The following is a 19,753-nucleotide window of genomic DNA, read 5'->3' on the forward strand; positions in this document are numbered from 1 at the left end:
GTGTCCAGGATCCTTGGAGCATCTGGGGCCTAGAACCTGGATGAAGAATCAGAGGAAAAGAGCCGGTGAGAAACTCTCTCTCAGCCACAGAGGATTCATCCTTACATGTGTGGCCGTCCTCCTCTCATCCCTCCTTCCTCCGCTCGGGTCGAGTCCCGGCTGCATCGCTGTCGACGTCTGACCGCACTTGTCCTTCTTCTTCTTCTCCATCTTTCTCTCTCAGTGCCTCAGCCTCCTCTGATCCCGCGTCCCTTCTCCCTCTCCTTCTTCAACCCTTTCTGTCCGGGCCCTCCCTCCCTCAGCCTTTACATTTCCTTTGCCCTCTCCCTCTCTCAATTTCCCCGCCCTCTCTCTCCCTCTCTCTCTCTTTCTCGCTTTCCCTGTCTCTCTCTCTCTCTCTCTCTCTCTCTCTCTCTCTCTCTCTCTCTCTCTCTCCCTCTCCTCATTTCATGCAGCGCTGGGGTTACCTAAGAGACTGGGCCTCAATGGAGAAAATCTCCTTTGGTACAATGAACTGGGCGAGAGGCAGAGGGGAGGTGGGGGAGAACAGGGGGGACATGGGAGGATGGAGGGTTGGGAGGGGGGGTGGGGGGGGTTGTTGGACACAGGAGGGGTGAAGGGGTGAGGGAAACTAGAGAGAAAGACAGTGGGATTCAGATGCAGGGATGGAAGGGGGATACGAAATCCCCAAAACTGAATAAGTGGCTTCGCTTGTGTGATTTCGCCTCAATGGTCAGTCTTATGGCGGTTGCCTATTGTGCCCCCCCCACCCCCGACCCCCCCACCTGCTCACACACACACACACACACACACACACACACACACACACACCCACACACACACACACACACACACACACACACAGAAAAACTCATTTGTGGGTTTTTCAAATAAAAACTGAACCCGAAAATGAAGCAAAATCTCAAAATCACACAAATCACTATTTCAATTTCATGGTCACAAATCTTCCTTTCCTGGTTTTCAAAATGACCAAGTTGAAAACGGCACTAGCGGCCATGGGAGACCTTTGCGTTGCCGGCTGCCATTTTGTTTGTTTACTTGTTTGTTTGCTCTCATCAGGGAGTGCAGGATGAGGAGCTCTCCTCACAAAGACAAGTGGGTTCTTCGACTTCCTCTTCACAGCGCGGAGCCCATTCAGCAGGAGTCATTACACTGTTCCCTTTAATCCATTCACTGTCTCTGTGCGAGAGGTGCTACACACACACACACACACACGGGACAAAACACACACAACCTTGTTTGGAGGTTAGTTACTGATTAGCACCAAATCTGTTGCAGTTCATTTTCCTGCTGCACCGTATTGAGCTCCTCAGCGATGCTATTCAGTTTGTCATTTGTCTTTGAGTTAGCAAACAGATGCCCCGCTGCTCAGCTCTGTGTCTTTACAACTCCCCCCCCCCCCCCCCGCCCCCCCGCCCCTCAGCCCCTTTTCTCATCAGAGGATGTGAGAAAACAATAGAGCTAATAAAAGAAGAGGAGAGATAATTACAGCACAGCGATGAAGTTAGCGCTCCTACGCCCCGAACCACAAATACCAGCGGTGTGAAATGGGATATGTGGATGACTCGGGTGTGTCTTTGTGTCTTTTCTCCGCCAACAACGGCAACTTATTCTGATTCCCGTGTTCGTCCTGGTTACACGCCAGGGCCAATCTGGGATCTCTGAGTTAATGACTCTATCAGGCCCTGATACCCAGAGGCCCTGCTGAGGGAAGGGATCCAAGAGGATTGGGGTTTTAGAACGTGGCAAAGGAGGTGTCAAAGTTAGGTTGGGGTGCTGTGTGTGTGTCTGTGTGTGTGTGTGTCTGTGTGTGTGTGTGTGTGTGTGTGTGTGTGTGAGAGAGGGACAGTGGACGGGAGGAGCATGGCGGGTGTGTGGACGGGTCCGGGCAGATTGTCCATGGAGCTCAACCCTCCGGGCGGGGCTGAATGAAGTTATTTCCAGGCCCCTGTCCATCTGTTACCGTGGCAGCAGCGGCGACCAAGGTGTTGCCATGGCGAGGTGGACACAAAAAGGCGTGGCGTGGGAACGGGTCCAGGGGTCAGGAGTGAGGGTCAGGGGGTCAAGGGTCACAGCCAGCTGGACAGCACACAAGAGGAGGCCGGGGTGAGAAAAGAAGGAGGGAAGGTTTGCTTTCCTTTCTCCTTTTCGCCCTTTCTTCTCCGGGGTTTCGCTCGGGAGGGAGACGTCGGCAGAGTGGACACTGCTGGACATTAACATTGAACCGGGCGGCGAGATGAAAAACGTAGGGGAGGTTGTAGAGGGTGAAGGGGGAGTGAGAAGGGCAGTGGGGTCCCCAGGGGGGGGGGCCCTCTATGTCCAGGCTCTGGGAGGCTCTGCTGCATCGGGTCTCACACCTACTGGTGTCTCATCGCACATCGCATTTGACAGGCAATTGACTCTGGTCAATGTACACGCAACTGCGACCATTGAGAGGCCGAGGGCGGCTGCGTGTGCGTCTGTGTGTGTGTCTGTGTGTGTGTCTGTGTGTGTGTCTGTGTGTGTGTCTGTGTGTGCGTCTGTGTGTGTGGCCGCGGTCGGCACTTTAGTCACATAAGTGGCAACGAGAGGAGACAAAAGGCCATTGGACAACATTTCATTCCGCTCGCTTTAAGCTCAAAACTGCTCAGAGACAATAAGACGGACTGAAAGGAGGCGTTGGATCAATACTTCGCTCAACATGGGAAAACAGATTCTCTAAATGTTTGTGAACCTTGGCCTGTATCTCTATCACACAACTGCTCTACTTTATACATAGTTTATTTCACACATCTTTCATCTTTATTGTTCTGATTTATTTTTGTATCTATCTGCATGTGTTTATTAGATTCTTAATATGCTAAATCACTCAAAGTCAGAGTTACAGAATTAGAAAATGGAAACTGAGGATAAACCCTGCACATCTAAAGTATTCACCTCCACCTGCAGGACCTTCAGACTTTATTGTTTTAAAACACTGACATGTTCAAATGATCAATTTAAAATTATTTGCACAAACTGAACTCCCCATGACTAGAGCATTTTTATGTCTCCGCCAACAAGTTACATTTCAGTCTGCATACTTTTATTGTTCTGATTTATCGTGATGCATCAATTTGAGACTTGACAGCCAACATCGGTAATTTTAAAAGTTGAAAATATGGATTAAACCTGATCAGTCAAGGAATCAATTTAAACTTAACTGAAGTTCATTGGCAGAAATAAAAGAAATAACATAAGGAAGGATGTGATGTAAGTTTGTTTACTGACGACACATTCATGTCCTTCTTGAATCTCCTGCTTTATTAAAAGTTTTATTATTTGTGTTTGTGTTTTATCAACCCGATAAGTTTCCTTACTTTTCAAAATTGACATTGATTGAGCTGTAATATTTAGGATTTGATGATTCACACTCATTGATTGAATCTAAGCAATTTTCCCTAAACTTGTTGTTTAAAATGTTTTAAACAAGACAAAGTAAAAAGTTCAGTTGTTTGGAAGACATCAGACGACAGTGAGACGTTGCTTGAAAACGTTTCCCTCCATTAAACCTTTGGTTATTCTCAAAATGCAAAGTTAAAGGTTGAAGCTTCACTATAGATGAATCACGTGGCGGCAGCGAGAGATTGAAATGTCCACCTGTCCCGTAGCAAACCGAGAAAGACGGCAAACCTTGAGCCGCATCACTGGATAACACATTATGACAACGTGGATAAGAAGTCGCTGACAATGCAATTACACACACAAGAACACACACACAAGAACACACAGAGTAAACACACAGGGCGCCCATAGACTTTAATAGCTGCTGGGATGAAGGGAGTGCAGGATCCCAGCTCCTCCTCGGCCACAGTAATAGGATTAGGAGCAGCCTCGGGAGGACATGGCAGAACAAGTCCAACGCTCCGTTTGACACCTTTTGTCCACGAGCCCTGAGACACAGATCACAGCAATGGGATGAGGGACAAAGGCTTTTGAACATTGTGTTGTAGCTACAAATATTTCCCGACGGGAGAACGCTGAGCCCCGAGTTCCAAAGCAGATAAAACGAACAGACAGCGATTTGGACGACTCAATCAATTTTTAACATGGATGGAGTGTTTCAGAAAAACCCTGCTCTCCTTTTCAATCTGTCAAACATCGTCTTGTGCCTTTAGCTGCGAAGACTTGAGTCTGATTTGTTTTTTAAATGTTTATTGAAACTTTACTCAACGACAATTTGGACAAGACCGACGAAAGTTGTATATATCCACCGTTACACCTGCCTGCTTATCAACCACATCCTTTAAAGATGATCACACATGTCACAACATTCACAATATTTATTTGAGTGGATGAAGTCAGATGTTGCAGCCGAGCCCATGAAACCCAGAGGACAGGGACAGCTGAGAACTTTCACTTTTAGTCTTGATAAACATATTTAATTAAAAATAAGTTGAATTTTGTTTGTTTATTTGTAAAACAGAGACTGATCTTGAGTCATGTGCAGATGTTCCAGCTGCTGTTCAATCCAAAACAGTTAGAATGGAACAATATGCAACAAACTTTTACCAACACATTTATTATATAAAACGGTAGCTTCTAAAGACTAATGTTATCGAACATGTTTTTGTGGTTTGTTTTTATATGGCTGCTCAGCTTGTTGACACCTGCAACAAGTCGCCATTACATTATTTTGAAAACTGAATGATGCATATTTGTATTGCTCTTAACTTGACATTCGGGGGGGTTCTGTCGGAGGCAGCGGCTCATCCTCGGTTCGAGCGATTATTGACATTCTCGGCGATCTCCTCACAACCCGTGCCACGGTGAGTCGACACAGAGATTCTCTGTCCTCTCCCCTCCCAGTGCATTCTGGGAAAGTGACCAAAAGCAGTTTTATGACTGAGAGCTGCCGACATTCACTTCCTGCCAAGAATCAGAGAAACGAGGTTCAAAGTGAGCGGCCGCACACAGACACACGTGCAAAGAGGATTTAGCTCTGGACGTGTTGACGCCATCAGATTTCATGATCCTGCTTCTGGTTCATTTGTTGCTGTCAAACACAAATAGATGAATATCAATGATTACATGACCTGGTCTGTGTTTGTTTGAACACCTCACAAAGCAGAACTAAGATTCTAAAATAGTGTAAATCTTTGAGACGAGCTGCAGCAGAAGTAGTATCTCTTACGATTGTAAGCAAATGCAGGAAATCTGACAGGCTTCATTGTTGTGGCTAAAACCAAACAGGCTCTTGTTCTTTAATGATGTGTTTGATGCTCTTAATTTCAGGCAGAGACACTTACATGAAGTTATTTAAAATTTAAAGTAAATCAAACTTGCTGTAAAAGGCTCTCGTCCTTCAGGAGTTTCTACTTAAGTATCTAAATCTGCTCTAACAATTAATTCATATTAATGAAACAAAAAGTATGTAACCTATCACCTCACAGCAGATTTTTGAATACTAAAAATGTTCTTTTATTTTTCGTATTTTAAATCTGTGAGTCAAATAAAACTTGACTAACTGTGGAGCATGTGTTCTTATTATTTTGTCCACCCAATGTATATACATGATGACAGGGGGAAATGACAGCAAAACTTCTTTGTATAAGATTCTATTTAAGGTATAAAAATCATTGAGCTGCATTTATTTCCCAGCTCAGTTCCAGAAATGGCTTCGTTTCTTTCACACTTTAATTCTCTCAGGATTTTGCTGCTTTGCTCCTGATCCGATGCTGAAAAATTACACTGCACATTTTCAAGCTATTTTTTTTATGTTGGTGGAGCAGCTGCTGGTTCACGTCACATCATATACAGTCACTCTCATTCACAACCGGGAGTTGAAGTTCTCTGTATGAAAAATCAATTCATGGATTCTCTGCTGAATTTCAGGGAAATTCCATGCATTAAAGAGACATTTTAAAAAGAAGACAGATAAGCTGTTGTTGGGATATTGTTCATTTTGAGGATTCTGTCATATATTGGCCTATATTATAAATGTATCCCAAGCTATGAGAGGTTCTTTCAAATGATGGATATTTGAAGAAAACGGCCAGTAAATGTCATTATTTTATATTTAACAAGATAGAACATTTCTCAAATCATCAATGTCACACATACACAAGGTGAATTCCCAAAATATAAGGGAGCAGTGAAGTTCTGGATGGAGCTGGGAGCTTTGCATTGTGTGTGGTAGAGCTCATCACATGTTGCTTTAAACTTCTTGACATGGCGCTCTCTTCCCAACGCTGAATGAGATCCTGATGATTCAATAAGGGCGATAAAAAAGGAGGGAAATCGTGTGAGTGGCAGAGACGTCTGAATGAGAGCGAGTGGTCAGAAGTGATCACAATGGAAACACTGCAGAAGAAGTGACGCCTTCGTTTTCAGGCCAAAGTCACGTCTTCCACCACAGTGTGTGTGAGTGTGAGAAAGTGTTGGAGAAGCTGAGCGGTGCATGTGATTATCGGACAGAGGCCGGACAGGCCAGCCTGCAGACACAGAGAAAGAGACGTTTACCTTGAACTCCAATCGCTCCGTCTCTGGGGCGGGGTCAGGTATTGTGGCCGGGCCTGACAGGGTCAGGAGGGGACGGGGGGACGGGGGGAGACGGGGGGGGCAGGGACGCAGGCCGCCCCTGGGGTCGTGGGGCGCTACCCCCGTGGGGGGCCAGAGAACATGGGGCTGCAGGGGGAGGGAGGGGAGGTATTGGCAGATTTTCTTGTGCTGCAGATGCTCAATATGCAGATGTCTAATCGAATTGTGCGACGATGAATTGGTTCCCCTCCTGATTTGCATTAGGACAATCCCCGGCCGTGGCTCCGGGGTCAGCCGAGCTCCTCGGACCAAATGAGCAGCCGGCTGCAGACGCCCCAGAGAACGTGTGAACTTGAAGTAGACTTTACTCAATGACAGGGATATTGATTGATTCAAATATCGGTCTGTCTGTCTGGGAGTGTGTCTGACATCTGTCTCTCTTAAAGTATGACATTTAAAATATATTTGTATTGATTGTTTGTTCATGTTTGGAGAGAGCTTTACTTTGGAGTAACTGAGGTGATGGAACAGGTTCGGTTTGGCTCCTAAAATCCCCTAAAACCAAATGCTGCCACTTTATAGTCATGACTGATGATAAGTATTAAGATCTTAAGCACTGACGGTCATATGACAAATTCAAGACTCATGAGAAAACGTCCTTGAACACGGCCAAAGTGTTTGATCGTGTTATGTTCACATCCTGTCCTGCCTCAATTTAATTCTATTCAGTTTAACCGTAAACATAAATATGTTAAATAAAATCCTATTATCTATTTAATAACAACAGTACATAATTGAATCAATCAGTAGGGACAGTATTTCACCTCATCTCCAGCTGAGCATGGAAAGGTTTTCTTCTGTTCCAGACTCAGCCGGACCTTCAGGTTTCACCAGCTCCAGTCCAGATGCTGCAGGAACCTCCGTCGCTTTCTGAAGAGGAACAGATTCTCCATCTTTTCATTAATAACTTAAACCTGTGACAAAGAAACAGAGAAACACAGACAAAAATATAAACTTACAATGCATTAAAAAGAGGGAAGTTGTAAATAACTAACAAATATGAAATACATCTCAATAGAATATATAGTACACATATACTCATAATAAGTCTAAACTGGCAGAGAAACAGGCTGTGTGAAGAAAACCTTTGAAAAGGTTCTGTCACACACGATGCATTTCCAGGTTCTGTTGCTCTCTAGTAATCAATATTAGTTATCTGTGGATAATATATAATATATAATCACCACTAAAATGCATAATTGGTCTCAGCTTTACGTTCATATTACAATCCGAGTTTGAATTGCTGTGAGGTGTCAGAATAATAAGCGAGAGTCACACATTAGACATGAAGCAATATTTCACCTCATAATAGAGTCGTTATTTATAAAGCTCTTAAATCATTGAAAACACTGATTAACAGTGAATATAGAGGTCTGTGTCATTTCCTCTTGTACTTTAAGAACTGCAGAAATATTATTTAACTTATTGTTCTTCTCTGTCTTTTCATTTCATCTTCTTTTTTTTTTACATCTCCCTGGAAAATATCCTGCTCCACCTGTTTCTATTTTTGATCCACAGCAGAGTCGAGGATGTGAAGTATCAGGACGGAACTCTGCAGCTGTCGGGATACGAGTCGTCACTTGTGAAACTTATGAACATGATATTATTCTGATGTTGGTTATCGGTGGTCCCTGGTGGGCATTGGGGGGGTTTCAGTGTTTTTCCAGCTGAGTGTGTTGCAGCCAGGACGAAGATTCAGCTTCGTCTTCAAACATCTTCTCACTGCACTAAAGATAAACTCATCCAATGATCAACAGGTCAGAGTGGCTGTGGCTCTCTTCTATATCGTACTGGATCCATGTACTTCCACCAAGTTTCATAGCATTCATACAGTTTTTCTTTAATCTTGCTGACAAAGAAACAAACAGTGGACTTGACTTATTTTGAAGAATTCTACACAAACTGACCTCAGTTGAAATAACTTTCAGCAGATTGAAATGTGACTGAGTCACAGCTTCCTTTCCTAAAGAAATAATGGAACTGAAAAGTTCATGGTTTTATCATGTAATAAAAAAAAAATAGATCATATCAGCCTCAACATTACATAAGAAGAATAAGTTTACTGTCCTGGTGATGCTGCAGCTTTGACACTGGTCTCATTAAACTGTATATAAATATTCTCTGTGATGTTTCTATCAGTGATGTAGACTTTCAAAGTAAAAGTGAGTGTGAATGTTTCTGATTACAGATTTGTTTCAGGGGACAGTGGCAGTTACACTCGTAGTCAGTTTGTGTGTGTGTGTGTGTGTATAAGTGGGTGAGAGTGTATTAGTGTGTGTGTGTGTGTGTGTATAAGTGGGTGAGAGGGTATTAGTGTGTGTGTGTGTGTGTATAAGTGGGTGAGAGTGTATTAGTGTGTGTGTGTGTGTGTGTGCGTGTGTGAATAAGTGGGTGAGAGTATATTAGTGTGTGTGTGTGTGTTTGTGTGTGTGTGTGTGTGTGTGTGTGTATAAGTGGGTGAGAGTGTATTAGTGTGTGCGTGTGTTTGTGTGTGTGTGTGTGTGTGTGTGTGTGTGTGTGTGTGTGAATAAGTGGGTGAGAAGGTATTAGTGTGTGTGTGTATGTGTAAGTGGGTGAGAGTATATTAGTGTGTGTGTGTTTAAGTGTGGGTGTGTTTATCAGTGTATGTCTGTGTGTCTGTGTGTGTGTGTTTAAGTGAGTGTGTATTACTGTGTGTGTTTAAATGGGTAAGAGTGTATTAGTGTGTGTGTGTGTGTGTGTGTATGTGTAAGTGGGGAGAGTATATTAGTGTGTGGTGTGTGTGTTTAAGTGTGGATGTGTTTATCAGTGTATGTCTGTGTGTGTGTGTGTGTGTTTGTGTGTGTGTTTTTTTAAGTGAGTGTGTATTACTGTGTGTGTTTAAGTGGGTGAAAGTTGATTAGTGTGTGTGTGTTTAAGTGTGGGTGTGTTTATAGGTGTATGTATGTCTCTCTCTGTGTGTGTGTGTGTGTGTTTGTGTGTGCTTATAAGTGAGTGTGTATTACTGTGTGTATATGAGTGTGTGTGCTCACAGTCAGTGGAAGTGATTGTTAAAATACTTGAGTTCTCGTTCTCCTTCATTGTGAATCATGTTTTGCATCATGGAAAGTATAAAGTGAGTTTACATGACGCTATGAAAGTCATTAAGAAACAAACACACTTTAATGTGAACAGGAGGAACTGTTTATCAGTCTGTTGAAGATGAAGCGAAGTATCGCGATATTTCCCTGAGTCCAGTAAACGCCACGTCTCCTGCGCAGCCTCCATTAGCCTCCTGGAGCTCCGCGGGTTCCTCACGGCTCTCACGGGTCCCACAGCCGAGCAGAGGGACGCACCGAGCGGACACAGAGCCACCGGCACCAGACACTCTCCGGTGAGGCTCCACCATTCATCTCTTATCCCGTTTCCGACTCTTTCCCCTTGTTCCCGCTGCGGCGCCGCGCTAGCATGCGGCTACTCGAGCTAGTTAGCATGCTAGCTAGCTGCAGGCGTCACTTGTGGAAGCAGGGGTCGGTGTTCGATTCCCGGCTCCTGCTGTTTACTGTGAGATTACTGCCGACTTGACCCTAAGCGGGCACATTATCCGCTTCACTTTCACACCTGCAAACAAAACCTCCACCACCAGACGAGGCTACACCCGAGCTAGCATGCTAACAGGTGAAGTTAGCCCACTTGGTTATAACGTAAACACTGAGCTGTCCGTTCAGGCTTCGTCCCCCAGTGTCCCGTCCTGCAGACCGGGTTCCAGAGGTGTTTAATCAGGGAAAAGCTGCTAATACATTGTTAGCATAGCACAAGTCTAACTGAACACACCGAGATGCTAACTGTGCTGCAGAGTCACCGTGCAATGTTGTTGTGTTTGACTGGAAACCTCCCAGTAACTCCACTGGTCAGAAAGAGTCTTAAAGAGTCAACCAGACTAAAACCACACTCCTGTTTTTCCTATTGTTCAATTTCACACACGTCATTTCAAATTGCTGCAATGATGACGATGCATTCTGCCCACCCCCTGGTTGGGATCACAAGCTGCAAGAATACATTCACAAAGAGAAAGGACAAATCCAAGGAAATCCCAAAGGACGTTATTGCATGCATTATTATTATTAAATCAAGAAGTTGAGTAGATCTGTGTCTCTTAACTTGATCTGTTTCACTTGCTTAAACTCTTTGCCTCCTATTGCTTTTATATCTGAAACCTTTTCAGACCCACTAGCTTGTTACTGTAACATAAGATGGACGGTGTGTTAGTCTTCTGCTGACAGACGTGTCCATATTTACATATAGAGAAAGAGAGAGATTAATATAGCCAGTGGATAAAGTGATGGTGACTTGCAAACCCAGTAGTGTTCAATTCCACCAGAGAGATGAAACTAGAGGTTTGTTTACATGACCAAAATAATGTTTACGACGTATAAAGACAGAACATTAACAAATCATCTGTTTATCTGGCGTCTCCGTGAAGTGAGTTTGGTGTAAACATGGTCTCTGAGTTTAATCATCATGTGGCTTGTGAGTTTCTATTAATTCTGTCATCTTTTCCTTCTCTCCAGGGGACAATATGGGCTGTCTACGTCTGCTGGCACTGACTTTGGCCACATCAGCTTTACTACTGTTAGCCTCCCGTTCAACATTCGCTCACAGTCACTCCCATGGCGACCACGACCATGGCCACCATCACCACGGCCACAGCCACGGAGAAGATGATCACCATGGACACTCTCACGGCGAACAGGTGAAGATGTTCCACGGAGCAAGCAAGTGGAGCGCACAGGCTAACGTGCCTGAGGACGACCATGGACATGGACATGGACACGCCCATGGACATGACCACGGACATGACCATGGACACGCCCACGACCACGGACACGCTCATCATGAAGAAGTTGTCCGCGTGCACAAGGAGGAGCGGGTGAAGAGGGAGGTCGACGGAGAGAAGAGGGACACGATGGAGCTCTGGACGCAGGTGCGCTCATTGGCTAGAATCAGACTGATGGGTTACGAGCTTTAAATCTGTCGGTTAGAAAGTGTGAACATCTGTTTGCTCGCGTTCCAGCTACACATTTTAAATCAGATTACGCTGACGTGCTGCAATGAATGTAGATGTAAACCACTAACCATAAATTCAGTTCGACAACCAATCAACCTTTTTAAAGAAAGAAATTGCAACGGGAAATTCTTGGTGAATTATCTGAGAGTCAACACCAAATCAATATCTTGAGCACTCACCGCAGGCGGCCAAGAAGTAGCCCGGAACAATTTGGTTGCAGAGCCGGATCGGGACAGATTCAGGAAGTTTTTCACTTTCTCTTACATTGCGAGAAAAGACGTTTTTATGGTTTTCTCAGGGATTCATTCATGGATCTAGTTTAAAGGAATCCTGCACATTAAGGGTTCTAATATCTTTATATCACACAGGCCGACAGATACAAGAGCAGTACGAGCTAAGAGAAGCTTCACCTTTAGCTTCATCGCTGCAGTGTTTACACACACTCAATTTGTCATGTACTTCCAGAAACTCACCAGCAGCCGGTATCATTAGGGACGGGAATCAGCAGGGACCTCCCGATACGATACTATCACGATACTTAGGTGGCGAAACGATATGTATTGCGATTCTGTAAGTATTGCGATTCGATATTACGATTTCCTGGGATTTCTTTTGGTTATTTTTTTTTTTTAAATACTGGACCATGGAAAAATGTTGAATCATTCCTTCAAATACAACACAGTCAAATTCACTTAGAGCTTTACTAGTTTTATTTCAAATATTAACATTAACTTAATGACTGCCGGGCAGCCAATAGAGAAAATAAATAAAAATGTTCCCTATTATTGTTTAGCTCCTGTCAACTGCACACAAACTGACAGATTAAGACATGTAAGCCACTTAGGCTACTTTTAAACAATAAATAAAAGGTAAATTAAATAGAATGAATAAAAGTTTACTTAAAATATAAACTTTGAAATAAACAAAAAGTAGGCTATTGTTGTTTGCATGTAGGCGATGCAAAGCTAGTGCTTGGGTATGTTTAGATTCTTGTGCAAAAACAAGAGCTGGTCAACATGCTCTGATATACCCCCCCCCCTCCGTATAAACCAATAAATGTTAAAAAAAAAAAAAAAAAGGCAGCATATCGATTTTAAAATCGTCATTCACAAGAATCGCAGTTTGTAACTGAATCGATTTTTTCCCCCATCCCTAAGTATCATGTGATATATTTATTTTTTTGCTGGCCTTGCATAAATTGTTCCTTCCCTATCAATGTTGTTTCTCTTGATTATGTGACTCACAAAAGTACAAGATGATCAAACACAGCTGGAGCCGCAGTGTGAACCCACATGTTGCTCTGCTGTGTCCTGTTTGACGACGTGTTCACACCCTGTCGGCAAACAATCAACACTTATTCCCATGCTGTCTTCATCAGCTGCTGTTTTACACACGGGTCGCATTGTCATCCATCTTGAAGCCTTATGAAATCTCCTATGAAACACGGATGAAAAGTAAACGTTCCTCTGTCGTTGTCTGCAGGCGATCGGCGCTACGCTGCTGATCAGCGCGGCTCCGTTCTTCATCCTGTTCCTGATCCCAGTCCAGTCCAACAGCGACCAGCACCAGAACCTGCTCAAGGTGCTGCTCAGCTTTGCCTCCGGCGGACTACTGGGCGACGCCTTCCTTCACCTCATCCCTCACGCTCTGGGTAGGAAGTCCATCCACTAAAGACTGGTTTCCCTCTTAGTTCTCAGTTTATACTTCTGAGAATAAAAGTGCAAATATCTGGCAAATTTAGAGTACTAGTATTAATGAATGTGTGAAATGTTGGTTTCTCTCACAGAGCCTCACTCTCATCATGAAGACGGAGAAGAAGATCACGGACACTCGCATGCAAGTGAAGAGTCACATGACCATGGTCACTCCCACGGTGCGTATTCCCCAAAGACGATACCTTCAATCATCTTTTCTATTGTGACGCACAGCTTTTAGTTCTATGCTGTACGCAGTGGAAGAATCATACTCGTGTACCAACCAGTGTTCCTCATCCTCTGTCTGCACAGGAGCTGCACACGACCACATGATGTCGGTGGGTTTGTGGGTCCTCGGTGGGATCATCGCCTTCCTGGTTGTAGAGAAATTTGTGCGTCTGCTGAAGGGAGGGAACGGCCACGGACATTCCCACAGCCACTCACCTGGTACGATGTAGTATATTCACAAGCAGATCATTTATTTTATTTAAACATTGAGGATAGACTTCAGTTTAAAAATAACAGAATATAGAAACCTTTGGTGTGTGTGTAGGAAATATGTTTGTCATATCATAATGTTTCCCCGGGGGTCAGACATATTGTATTAGAACATGTATTGTTAGATCTGATCTGGGGACTGGGGCTGAACTTTTGTTCTGTGAAACACTTTCAGCTGCTGCCAAGGAAAAGGACAGCGATGGAGAGGAAGACAAGGACGAGAAGAAGAAAGGGAAAGGAAGCAAAGACAAGAAGGTGGCGACGAAAGAGGAAGTGATCCCAGGTGAACGATACATTCATTTTTATAGATAAACGCTGCCTCCTGCTGGTTCTTTACTGAACTGCAGCATGGTGAGTCATCAACTATAAAGCTCAAACTTTTAACCAGCCAATAAACTGCCTGGACCCGTCTCTACTGCCGTGAAACGATGGTTATAATGTACAGCTCTCTCAGGGGTAACTCGTTAGTGTTGGCTGGAACAGAGGGAGGGGCTTCCCATCACAATGTCTGAAGCTGTAAACATGTCAAATACCTTATCAATGAGAGTTACTGCAGTATTTGGCGTTACAAGGTGTTCAGGCACATACCGATTACATGACTTACCCACCCACCAAACAATCCATTTAACTTATTATAAACATAATTACTATTAAGTCTCATTAGCGCAGGTATGTGTTCTTGGCTTCTCGTCATTGGCAGATAATAAACTCCCGACTCATTCTTTGAACCAATTAAAAATACGTCTTTGTTAAAGACAGACGTCAAACAGTGTGTGTGTTCTCCGTCTTCTCTTTAAATTACCTTCATCTCTTTTCTCTCCATCACGCAGACATCAAAGTGTCGGCCTACCTGAACCTGGCAGCCGACTTCACACACAACTTCACAGACGGCCTGGCCATCGGAGCCTCATTCCTGGTGAGTCCAGCAGTGGGCGCTGTCACCACTCTCACCATCCTGCTGCACGAGGTCCCACATGAGATCGGGGACTTCGCCATCCTCGTCCAGTCTGGCTGCACCAAAAAAAAGGTATTAATAAAACTGTGTCACGGCCTCCTTATGAATTCAAATCTGTTGAATGTGTTGCCATCATCGTCCTCTCGCTCTTTCCCATCAGGCCATGTGTCTACAGCTGTTGACGGCCTTGGGAGCCTTGGCTGGCACAGCTTGCTCCCTATTGGCCGAAGGCGTGGGCGCCGCGGCGACCGCCTGGATCCTGCCATTCACGGCCGGAGGGTTTGTTTACATCGCCACGGTGACGGTGCTCCCGGAGCTGCTGGCGGGCCGCTCCAGTTTCGGCCAATCCCTGTTGGAGATTCTGGCGCTGCTGTTCGGCGTGGGCATGATGGTCCTGATCGCAGAGTACGAGTGAGACGCAGCAGAGACGACTTCTCGCCGAGTGAGACAGGAAGTGACGGACCAGAGGGACGGACAGGGCAAAGGTCAAAGAGGTGGAAAAGGCGCTTTTAAGTAGGATTCAGGTGGATTATTTTTGTAAGGGTGTTTTTTCTTGTGTTCGATTTAGGACCAAACGCCCCCCCCCCCCCGTTGAGGGCATATGGGTGAATTTTGTTGTCCTGTGTTAGTTTGTTTTTTAGCAGTTCACGGTCACATCCCTGTTTTTTTTTTTACTGTTTTTTTTTTGAGAGGAAAAGAATTTGTGTCGTGAAAACAGATCCGCTGTGGAGACTGAGACTGAGTGACTGGTGGAAACGCTTGTGTTGCTCGCTGGGGGCCTTCATCAGGACAGGAGGCGGAGTCTGTCCGTCCATCGGCCCCCAAAATCCACTCGACACTTTGGCGACATGGATCATCGACCGTGTGACTGCGGCTTTAATTCCCTCCAACAGTGGCTTAACGTCAAATCATTTCACAGCCAAAACAATGAAAATATATCTGTCATTTAACAAGCGGCTGCTCCTTCAATCCACTTTTCAGAGTTGGTTCGATGAAACAAGAGAAAGCTCAGTTATACATGTTGATATATGAATGTTGATATTTTTCCATTCCACAAAATACAAATAAATGTGGCTTCTACCGATGTGCTCATAATGTCGACATATTGACTCGTAAATCATTTAGATTTTAATTTTGCTTTAACTTTAAACATTCCTAATTCTATTTTCTTCTAAATGACACAAACTCCCAATAAAGCTTTAAAATCTTCTCAGTGATTATTACTTTGTCTGATTATTTTCCACAACCTGTGAATATGTCGTGTGATTGAGATGAAGCAGCTTCATGAAAGTGATTCTTCCTCTTCTCACCGACTCCCCCACACGACTGAGCAGTTCCAGTGAAGGATTAGTGAGTGATGCATTAACACATTAAGATTAAGATACATTTATTTGTCCCTGAGCTGCATCATGTCGACAGGTATCACACCCACATGTTGACCTGACCCAAAGTAATCCTGCTGCCCTGGTTTCCTCTTCCACAGCAAAGTCCTGCCGCAAAGTTTCACCTGCGATCGAGAGGTTTATTAAGTTTGACATGAATGAATCTGTGTTTAATGGTTTAAAGAGTCCCAGCTTTGTTAGATCGCGCTTCCAAAAACTACACGTGAATGCAGTGGTGTATAAAGTACTTGAAAGCCATACTTGAGTAAAAGTACAGATATCTGACCTGAAAGTGACTTCGGTAAAAGTAAAAGTCACCTGTCTTGACATGAGTAAAAGTCTTAAAGTAGCTCATATTAAAAGTACTTAAGTATCAAAGTATCTGGTGTTGAAATGTACTTAAGTATCAAAAGTACAAGTACCAAAATTAAAAATGCAAAGTGCTTTTTATAGTAGGCCTATACAGACACAAAACAAACCACAATGTTTCTCCTCAAGATGTATCTCAACTGACTGAAAAATTATAACAACAATATGAATATAATGTATATAATGTATAATTTTAAAAATTTTGAACCCTAGATGAGAGAGGGAGAGAGAGAGAGCTGCGCCAACCTCCGCTGCTCAAGTAACGAGCCAGTTTGAGAATGTAAGAAGTAGAAAGTACACATATTTGTGCTCAAATGTAACGAGTAAAAGTAAAAAGTCGTCAGGAAAATAAATACTCAAGTAAAGTACTGATATGTGAAAAATCTACTTAAGTACAGTAACAAAGTATTTCTACGCCGTAGAAATACTGTATTTCTACTTCGTTTCTTCCCACCACTGCGTGAATGATGCTGCTGCAGAATCTCTCCAGATGCACCTGCGAAGCTTCAGATCTCTTTCAACACAGAGAAGACCCTGAAGGTTTCTGCACTTTAAAGCAAAATGTTAATGAGCACAGACGCTGAAATGAGCTGTGTTTCAATTCAGGCGCTGCGTCCTTCAGAGACTTTAGTGGACACAGCCCACGATGGGTGTTTGGTCTTGGCTTCAGCGGCTTGTCCTGCCCCTACTGGCCAGCAAGCGAACTGCAGCTAAACCGTTTATTGCCCCTGTGCTTTCTAACGAGGGAGGGACACGGACCAAACTATAGAGCCAAAGTCTAAACTCCTTTAAAAGGTGCCTTCTGTCATTTTAGGTCGGTCTTACCACACTGATGTTTGTGCTCATGTTTCTGATCAGAGACTGAATCCAAATCATGTCAAAACCACAACATGGCGGCGCTCTCATCCGGGATATTTAGGCTTCACTTTTGTACAACAGCAGGAAGTGGAGAACCATCATCCATCTTAATTTGCACATGATGGAGAAAATCCAGTTGAGAAGACGCCTGGTAAAGCTCATATTGGGGTTCAAGTCATTTTCTCCTCTGATCGGACCTGTACGATTCTATCAGACCTTAGTCGTCATACGTGGTTGAGGTTATGGAAAAGTCAAGTCAAAGATTGTGGTTGAGGTCAAATGAGTATTTCCAGAGACGTCAGTGGACGGGAAGAGACAAAAAGAAGAGGCCGTAAGAAGGCGTCTATTTGAATGCGACATAATAAGTAGGTTGGACAAAGGACACACGGGTTCAATCGTCATTGTCTCTGCTCGTCGTCAAAGGGAATCCTCAGAAGGATCCACAGATTGATGACTAAAGTTTTTTGAAAAACAATGAATTGAATTCCACAGAAATTAAACTTTGACTCATGTGTCCTTTCTACTTCCTGAAAACCAGATATAGAAATTATATTTAGTGACATCCTGATAATTATCCTCATGATTAATGTGAGAAGCATTGCACCGCAGATTTTGAATTGCTGCGTTGTCAACTCTGGAGCCAAAAGTAGAATTAGTATCATCACTGTGTACATCAAATACCTCAAATACATCAAATACCTCAGTTTGACTGGAGGCTATGAACGTGAGTTAAAGACTCTCCTATAGATATATCATGAGACCATATTTCTGTCCCTCTGTTCCTCGATGGTACAGAGAATATTTACCATTTAATGTTATTTAATTTAGAATAAATAATACATATCCGTCATCTGAAAGTTACAGGACAGAAAACTGAGCTGAACAGAACAGAGATGAAACAGGAGCGAGTCCAGTTTCTCTTCGTTCCTTCTCTCTCTCAATGAACTGAGGAATCCTCTCTTCATTTCCACTCGTCCTTTAACGCACAGAAATCTGAACGTGTGGTCTGAGTCATCTGATGAAGGTGCAGTGACGTGGGAGAGGCCGGGACAAACCTCAGTCCTCCGCTGCCTCACACGTCCAATTAAACACGTTTAGATCATGTGTCGTACTCACTGGCACTTTTATGTATGAGCGTAACTCCAGGTTCTGATCTCCTTGATGTTTCTTTTAAATCCTAATAAGGAATCAACTTCTCATCAGCTCTAGGATGTTTTATTGTGACCAGCTGCAGATACAAAAGAACAGACCAGAACATTATGTATGAATCACAGGATGAAGTACAGGTCCCTCTGCAATCTTAATGATGGCCTCTGTGTAAATTTAAGTGTGTGGTTTGCATTCGTACTGAACATGTAAATCACGTCTGTCTTGACCAAAGAAGAACGCAGGCAGGGCTGAACATTCTTCCCCTGCGGTAAGTTGTTTTGGCAGAACACGGAACAATGCACCTCCGGACACTCGTAAAAAAAACACCTAGAATGTGGGTTAAACCTTCCTCTTCCAGTAAGAAGACGAATGAAGGAAATAAACATGACTGATTTATCTCCATGGGTTAAGTGCAGGGGAACAGTGCAGAGAAAAAATGAGGTTGAGTGTAAATTCCTTCTCAAATACAGGTGTGCACCGAGAGAAATGTTTTTCCTTATTGTTTCTCGTAACCCAGAGCGAAGCTGTAGCTGTGTCTGCAAGTGGATGAGGTTTATAAATAGATTAGATTAGATTTCTTTAGATTAGATTAGATTTCTTTATTTATCCACACAACGGGGAAATTCACTTGTTACAGCAAAAAAGAGAAAAACAGAATTTAAATAACAGTGCCGAAGCAACAATAAAAAAGAAAGATCAAAATATATACACTACTAAACTACACATAATGAGAGTAAAAATATACAGAAAACAAAAACAAAAAACAACCTGCAAAACAGACACTGTGCAAAAGCAGGTACTGGGGAGAAAGTGGAGTGATGTAAGTGTTATTGTAATGAAAACAAAAGTATTATAAGTAATATTGCAACAGTAGTGACCATGATACAGAAAAAATAATTAAAAAGTAAGTGACCATAATATAAATAATACTACAAGATAGTATAAAGGAAAATATAAATATTGCAATGTAACCATTATAAGTGACCATGATATAAATATAGATGTAAAGTGTTGAATATTATTGTGCATAGTAGTTTCCTGTTGTCAAGTGGTGCTGCTTATATTCTATTACCCTCAAATGAAGTTTGCTTAGGCAGATCAAAAACAGTCTAAGCACCAAAGAGGATAAAACTCAGTGTTTTCAGATTCTCTCATCACTGTTAAAAGTGTCTCTGCTGTAGAATCAGTGGATTTTAGTGGTGAAATAAGAATTCTTACTCTGCAGTGACATAAGATCAAAGGC

General features: G+C 43.3%; 1 protein-coding gene across 1 annotated transcript; it reads left to right on the forward strand.

The window, feature by feature from the left end:
• The first annotated feature begins 9,798 nt into the window (after positions 1 to 9,798).
• On the forward strand, positions 9,799 to 15,969 carry slc39a7 (solute carrier family 39 member 7). Its single transcript, XM_061092326.1, has 8 exons — positions 9,799 to 9,931; positions 11,109 to 11,521; positions 13,088 to 13,256; positions 13,392 to 13,478; positions 13,612 to 13,746; positions 13,973 to 14,080; positions 14,628 to 14,824; positions 14,913 to 15,969. The coding sequence occupies exons 2-8, from the start codon at positions 11,117 to 11,119 to the stop codon at positions 15,165 to 15,167; spliced, it is 1,356 nt and encodes a 451-aa protein (XP_060948309.1). The 5' UTR covers positions 9,799 to 9,931; positions 11,109 to 11,116; the 3' UTR covers positions 15,168 to 15,969.
• The last annotated feature ends 3,784 nt before the right edge of the window (positions 15,970 to 19,753 follow it).

This window comes from Limanda limanda, chromosome 19 (assembly GCF_963576545.1).
Source record: "Limanda limanda chromosome 19, fLimLim1.1, whole genome shotgun sequence".
Lineage (NCBI taxonomy): Eukaryota > Metazoa > Chordata > Actinopteri > Pleuronectiformes > Pleuronectidae > Limanda > Limanda limanda.